Source organism: Cervus canadensis, chromosome 8, assembly GCF_019320065.1.
Source record: "Cervus canadensis isolate Bull #8, Minnesota chromosome 8, ASM1932006v1, whole genome shotgun sequence".
Taxonomy (NCBI): domain Eukaryota; kingdom Metazoa; phylum Chordata; class Mammalia; order Artiodactyla; family Cervidae; genus Cervus; species Cervus canadensis.
Window position 1 is genome coordinate 32,998,181 of NC_057393.1, and position 8,065 is coordinate 33,006,245.

General features: G+C 36.1%; 1 protein-coding gene across 4 annotated transcripts in view; it reads left to right on the forward strand.

Moving 5' to 3' along the window:
- BLNK (B cell linker) overlaps window positions 1–3,170 on the forward strand; it is a 78,477-nt gene extending 75,307 nt beyond the window's left edge. For all 4 annotated transcript variants that reach the window (XM_043476827.1, XM_043476824.1, XM_043476825.1 and 1 more), the window contains 2 exons: window positions 223–378; window positions 2,787–3,170. In XM_043476827.1, coding sequence (XP_043332762.1) covers window positions 223–378; window positions 2,787–2,906 — 276 coding nt within the window. In that variant the 3' untranslated portion in view covers window positions 2,907–3,170. The remainder of the gene's footprint in view (window positions 1–222; window positions 379–2,786) is intronic.
- Window positions 3,171–8,065: the final 4,895 nt, after the last annotated feature.

An 8,065-nucleotide genomic window follows, 5' to 3' on the forward strand; every position in this document is an offset into this window, starting at 1 on the left:
GTCTCTTCAGTGCCTCAAAAAGTTAGCACTGACCTCATTCAGAGTTTTTTATAAGTATATATTTTACTGAAGTATTTTCTTAGAAAATAAAACATGTTCTAATCAGTAACAAAAACCATATACCTAAATAATTACCTTTTGAATATAGGTATTTTCATAAACTGATTTTTAACCTATGGAAATACAAGTAACACTAATCTTAATTATTCTTTTAATAAACAGGATGGATCATTTCTTATTCGGAAGAGCTCTGGCCATGATTCCAAACAGCCATATACATTAGTTGTATTTTTTAATAAGAGAGTATATAATATCCCTGTGCGATTTATTGAAGCAACAAAACAGTATGCTTTGGGCCGAAAGAAAACTGGTGAAGAGGTCAGTAATTTCTCTTCTAATCCAATACTTCTGTAAAAGGCTTAAAGGTGGATGCAGGAGCTGTCCTTTTTAGTGGTCCTGAAATACTCTCAGATAAATTTTGAGCTCTTAGAGGGGCTTTGGACTTCCTTGTCCTGCTAGAAAACTCTGGTAAACAATGATTCTTCTTGGCTTAAAGAATCTTCATCCCTATCCCAGAATGAATACATCAGAGCATCACCCCTCTCCCCAGATATCTGGCCTATGGATATTAAAATAAACACATATTATTATACTAGCATCTAGAAGTATGACAGTCCTTTAGAACATTTACTTAAATTGTCTATAATAAAAAGATTATTTGTCACAGATATTGAAAATTTGAATTGAAAAATGAAAACCTTGGTTATATGATATGAAGCCTGTGGATATCTTAAAAATTCTGTTTGTGTTTGAGTATTTTGGGGTAGAAAAAGTAACTACATGATTAACCTTTTTGCAACTTTTTTTCAGCATTATGTGGCTACATATTGAGTATTTTATTGCTTTGATATGATATATTTGCTTTATTTTATTGACCATGGATTTTGAGTTATCAAACACGTTTTTCGGTCCATGTGTGAATATTTCAAATACACGGAGTTTAATGTAGACAGAAAAAAGGGCTTCCCTTATAGCTCAGTTGGTAAAGAATCTGCCTGCAGTGCAGGAGACCCGGGTTCAATCCCTGGGTTGGGAAGATCCCCTGGAGAAGGAAATGGCGACCCACTCCAGTACCCTTGCCTGGAAAATCTCATGGACAGAGGAGCCTGGTGGGCTGTAGTCCATGGGGTCACAAAGAGTCGGGCACGACTGAGCGACTAAGACAAGGGGAAACTGCAACTAAGTTATTCTCAATTCTTTATTCAATTAAATCAGAAATATGTGTATAAGCCTATATCTTAAATATGGGATATTAAAAGTATTTTAAATAACAAAAATATCACAAAAAGGCCTCAACTCCACTCCTTACTTCAAATATTTCAACTCAGCTCAACCCCCTACTTCAAATAGTTCAATCCCCAAACTGCAACAAAATAGTACTCAAAAATATTCGGAAGAGAATAAGGACAGAGTGAGATGCTTATTTGTGTAAGCACAGCAACTCTCTCCCGTACTTCCTGGGTTCAGAACACACTTTCTCATTTGGAATTCACTGCAAAGAGCTTGTTGTGCTATTTCATTTCTTGGTTTGTTAGTCCATCAAGTTAACCTCCAACTGTATTCAGTTTAACAACATGGTGTGCCAAACAAACAGAATGAATGTCTTTATGAGTTAACATAAAAAATTCACTGGCAAGTACAAGAGGGGGAAATGATTGAAGAGAAAGTAAGAAATAAAGACTAAAGGTACTTGAAAGTCTCTGTCTCTTACCTCTCCTCCATGACCAAGTATTCAGAAGCCAGTTACCTAGAAAACAACTGGTGTTTCATTTGAAAAATTGACTAGTATTCTGAATATTTATTTAATATATAATATTTGGAAGTTATCCAAATAATTAATGAAGGCTTTTAAACATTTTTTATTCTAGATGTTTATCTTTATATGAAAAGCTAAAAGAAAATCAATTGATGATTATTGCTAAATTATATAGCAGTGTTGCAAAACAATTATCACTTTTTAAAAAATGACCCTAAAAGGCTTTATTTGATAATTGTGAGCTTGTAGCACTTTTGTATAATTGATGCATATCATTTCATGGTCTGTATTACATTTATTATATCCTTCATTTAAAACATTGACTACTTTTCAGAAAAATACTGCGATAGCCTTAAATTAAAACCAATAGATGATAGAAATTAATATACAGAAAAATAAGTATGTATAGTAAGAGCCTAGCATGAAATTCCATTATTAATAAGACACTAATTGAGCTCTAAATTTATTAGGAGCTAAAGCAAAAATGGATATATGAGGGTTTATAAAGTTTTTCTTACTTGTTAAAAAAAAAGAACACAAAAACAAACATGAATTAATCTGGGAAATAACTCTCTTGACACTAAATTCTAAGATTAATTTATTACATCAATCCTTGTATCTAAGACATGCAACATGACAGTCTATGTTTTATAAAGATAGACAGAAATTCAATGTATGACAGTTTTATACTTGACGCTAAATAAAAAACAAAATATTAAAACATAACAAAGTAATTTCTCTAGGTAGTTATACTAATTGAGGATGTCAGTTGTGTTTTTAATCTTGTTGAATGGCCAGGGTCTGACACCTCAAAGGTTGTGGCCTCTGTTAATTTAGACTTCTTTGGATAAAATGTCAGCTGGGAATAGTAACTTTGACTAACTTGAAAGAGTGGGAGAATACGGGAGTAGTGGAGCTCAAGGTTAATATAACTTCCAATGTATAATGCATCTGTGTTTTCTTGTTCTAGTACTTTGGAAGTGTTGCTGAAATCATCAAGAATCATCAACACAACCCCCTGGTTCTTATTGACAGTCAGAATAACACAAAAGATTCCACAAGACTGAAATATGCAGTTAAAGTTTCATAAATTAAAAAACATTTTTAAAAGAAAGTCAACATCATTGCTTCAGATATTTTCCCTACTTCCGCTTTTAAGGAAAAAGCCTCCAAGGTTCATATTTTGGATTATGAATCATCCAGTAATAAAACAGATGAGGAAGTTGTGGGTTTCCTTATAAGAAGCTCACAAGGACTTGTCCTATTGCCTGAATTGATGAACTGTTAATATCTGGTGAGGCTGAGAATATGCTAGCAATATTCTCCAAATAAATGTCTCTGTTAAAAAAAAAAAGGTGTAAAGTATTTTCAGTCATGTAAGAAAATAACACTTTACTTCCGAAATAAGAAAATTATATTCTTGGATAAAACAAAGCTGCTAAAAATTTAGGCCACCACAATAGTCCTGGTGCACTAATGTAACTAGGGTGTCTACTGTCAGTGCTTGACAATTATGTCCTGTTTAAAATTTTAATATGTAGAAAATAAAGTAATAATGTATGATATTCATAAGTACAGATAAGGGGGATGTAATGGTTTCTTTGTGTGTGTGTGTGCGTTAGTTTCTCAGCTGTGTCTGACTCTTTGCAACCTTGTGGTCTGTCCATGGAATTCTCCAGGCAAGAAAACTGGAGTTGGTTGCCATTCCCTTCCCCTTTTTGTGAGTCAAGGTTAATATAAGTTCCAACAAGAGGTGTATACAGATACAGACTTTCTACAAGTTAATTCTATAACTACGTAGAGTTGAAAAGTAAAATAACTGACATGAAAAATTCACTAGAGGGGCTCAGCAACAGATATGAGCAGGCAGAAGAAAGAATCCATGAGCTTAAAGATAAATCAATTAACATTGTCTATACTGAGTTATGGATGTGATTGGTGATAGAAGCAAGGTCCAATGCTGTAAAGAGCAATACTGCATAGGAACCTGGAATGTTAGGTCCATGAATCAGGCAAATTGGAAGTGGTCAAACAGGAGATGGCAAGAGTGAATGTGGATATTCTATGAAGCAGCAAACTAAAATGGACTGGAATAGGTGAATTTAACTCAGATGACCATTATACCTACTACTGTGGGCAGGAATCCCTTAGAAGAAATGGAGAGGCCATCACAGTCAACAAAAGAGTCCAAAATGCAGTACTTGGATGCAATCTCAAAAACGACAGAATGATCTCTGTTCGTCTCCAAGGCAAACCACTCAACATCACGGTAATCCAAGCCTATGCCCCAACCAGTAATGCTGAAGAAGCTGAAGTTGAACGGTTCTATGAAGACCTACAAGACCTTTTAGAACTAACACCCAAGAAAGATATCCTTTTCATTATAGGGGACTGGAATGCAAAAGTAGGAAGACAAGAAACACCTGGAGTAACAGGCAAGTTTGGCCTTGGAATACGGAATGAAGCAGGGCAAAGGCTAATAGAGTTTTGCCAAGAGAACACACTGGTCATAGCAAACACCCTCTTCCAACAACACAAGAGAAGACTCTACACATGGACATCACCAGATGGTCAACACCGAAATCAGACTGATTATATTCTTTGCAGCCAAAGATGGAGAATCTCTATACAGTCAGCAAAAACAAGACTGGGAGCTGACTGTGGCTCAGCTCATGAACTCCTTATTGCCAAATTCACACTTAAACTGAAGAAAGTAGGGATAACCACTAGACCATTCAGGTATGACCTAAAGCAAATCCCTTATGATTATACAGTGGAAGTGACAAATAGATTTAAGGGACTAGATCTGAGAGACAGAGTGCCTGATGAACTATGGATGGAGGTTTGTGACATTGTACAGGAGACAGGGATCAAGACCATCCCCATGGAAAAGAAATGCAAAAAGGCAAAATGGTTGCCTGAGGAGGCCTTACAAATAGCTGTGAAACGAAGAGAAGCGAAAAACAAAGGAGAAAAGGAAAGATATTCCCATTTGAATGCAGAGTTCCAAAGAATAGCCAGGATAGATAAGAAAGCCTTTCTCAGTGATCAATGCAAAGAAATAGAGGAAAACAACAGAATGAGAAAGACTAGAGATCTCTTCAAGAAAATTAGAGATACCAAGGGAACATTTCATGCAAAGATGGGCTCAATAAAGGACAGAAATGGTATGGACCTAACAGAAGCAGAAGATATTAAGAAGAGGTGACAAGAATACACAGAGGAACTGTACAAAAAAGATCTTCACGACCCAGATAATCATGATGGTGTGATCACTCACCTAGAGCCAGACATCCTGGAATGTGAAGTCAAGTGGGCCTTAGAAAGCATCACTACAAACAAAGCTAGTGGATGTGATAGAAATCCAGTTGAGCTTTTTCAAATCCTGAAAGATGATGCTGTGAAAGTGCTGCACGCAATATGCCAGCAAATTGGGAAAACTCAGCAGTGGCCACAGAACTGGAAAAGGTCAGTTTTCATTCCAATCCCAAGAAAGGCAATCCCAAAGAATGCTCAAACTACCGCACAATTGCATTCATCTCACATGCTAGTAAAGTAATGCTCAAAATTCTCCAAGCCAGGCTTCAGCAATACGTGAACCAAGAACTTCCAAATGTTCAAGCTGGTTTTAGAAAAGGCAGAGGAAGCAGAGATCAAATTGCAAATATCTGCTGGATCATCGAAAAAGCAAGAGAGTTTCAGAAAAAATCTAGTTCTGCTTTATTGACTACGCCAAAGCCTTTGACTGTGTGGATCACAATAAACTGTGGAAAATTCTGAAAGAGATGGGAATACCAGACCACCTGACCTGCCTCTTGAGAAACCTGTATGCAGGTCAGGAAGCAACAGTTAGAACTGGACATGGAACAACAGACTGGTTCCAAATAGGAAAAGGAGTACATCAAGGCTATATATTGTCATAACTGAGTTATTTAACTTATATGCAGAGTACATCATGAGAAACACTGGGCTGCAAGAAGCACAAGCTGGAATCAAGATTGCCGGGAGAAATAACAGTAACCTCAGATATGCAGATGACACCACCCTTATGGCAGAAAATGAAGAGTAACTAAAAAGCCTCTTGATGAAAGTGAAAGAGGAGAGTGAAAAAGTTGGCTTAAAGCTTAACATTCTGAAAACTAAGATCATGGCATCTATCTGGTCACATCACCTCATGGGAAATAGATGGGGAGACAGTTGAAACAGTGTCAGACTTTACTTTTTTGGGCTCCAAAATCACTGCAGATGGTGACTGCAGCCATGAAATTAAAAGATGCTTACTCCTTGGAAGGAAAGTTATGACCAACCTGGATAGCATATTAAAAAGCAGAGACATTACTTTGCCAACAAAGGTCCATCTGGTCAAGGCTATGGTTTTTCCAGTGGTCATGTATGGATGTGAGTGTTGGACGGTGAAGAAAGCTGAGCACCGAAAAATTGATGCTTTTAAACTATGGTGCTGGAGAAGACTCTTGAGAGTCCCTTGGACTGCAAGGAGATCCAACCAGTCCATCCTAAAGGAGATCAGTCCTGGCTGTTCATTGGAAGGACTGATGCTGAAGCTGAAACTCCAGTACTTTGGCCACCTCATGCGAAGAGTTGATTCATTGGAAAAGACCCTGATGCTGGGAGGGCTTGGGGGCAGGAGGAGAAGGGGATGCCAGAGGATGAGATGGCTGGATGGCATCACTGACTCGATAGGCATGAGTTGGTGACGGACAGGGAGGCCTGGCGTGCTGCGATTCATGGGGTCGCAAAGAGTCGGACAGGACTGAATGACTCAACTGAACTGATACTGAGGAAGAGAAAGATAAAAAGAGAGAGAGAAATGAACAGAGCTTTACAGACCTCTGGAACACTATCAAGCATAGTAGTGTATTCAAAATGTGAGTCTCAGAAGGAGAGAAGAAAAAGCATCAGAAAGAATATTTGAATAATAAAAACTCCCCTAATTTGATTTTTTAAAAAATTGGTCTACCAACCCAAAAAGCTTCATGAATTTCAAATAGGATAAACTGTAAAAACAAGGAAAAAACCAGGAATATCATAATCAAACTATTGGAAGACAGAGAATCCTGAAAGCAGCAAGAGCAAAGTGACTCTTCACATACGAAGGGCTCTCAATAAGATTAACAGCTGATTTCTTGTCAGAAACCATGGAAACCAAATGGCAGTGAGATGACACAGTCAAAGTTCTGCATAGAAAAAATTGCCACTCAAGGATTCTATATTCAGCAAAACTAGCTTTCAAAATGGAAAAGTTAGCACATTTTCAGGTAAATATTGCTAGCAGATCTGCTGTCCAAAAAAAGTCCTTCGAGTTTAAAGGATACTACTTAGTAATGCAATTCCACACAAAGAAAACACAGAACTGATAAATGTAAATACAAACACCAGCATAGGTAAATATAAAAGACAAAAAAAAAACTATGTAATTTTTAGTTGTAACTTTTCCCCCCTTCTAATTTAAAAGAAAAATGCATAAATAATTATAAATCTGACTTGAAGGGCACACAATTTATAAAGCTATAATCTATGACAATAATAGCATTGGGGGTGGAGAGATAAAGCTATATAGAGCAAAGTTTTTAAAAAAATGAAAATTGAAATCAAATCTGTATTAATCCAAACTAGGTGAAACAGATCAACTTTACAATGTTTTCCAATAAAAATCTGAGATATCATTTTTCTCTCATTTTTTCACTTGTGATTTTGGTGTCATATCTAAGAAGGCTTTGACTAAACAGTGGTCATAAATCTTATTTCTATAAGATTTAAAATTTTTGCTTATATTTAGGTTTATAGTCAATTTTTAGTTAATTTTTGTGTATGTGCTATGACTGCTTTTCTTCATTCTTTTTTCTGTCTGTGCTTCATATTTCAAATCTCTTATTGATCTTCAGATTTGCTGATTCTTCTGCCAGTTCAAATCAACTGTTGAGCCTCTATAGTAAATTTTTCATTTTGGTCATTGTGCTTTTCAACTCAAAAATTTTCATTTTGTTCTTTTTTTGTAATTTCTACCTTATTGATATTTTCCATTGATATGACACTGTCTGAATACTTAAATATTTTAAATCTGGTTTCCTTTAGGTCTTTGAACATATTTATAATAGCTGCTTAACATTCACCCTACATCTGGAACCCCTCAAACGAAGTTTCTATTGCCTTTTTCCCTGGTATGTCACAGTTTCTTTGAATGTTTAATTTTATGCTGAAAACTAGACAGTTTAGTTTTTATAATTTTAG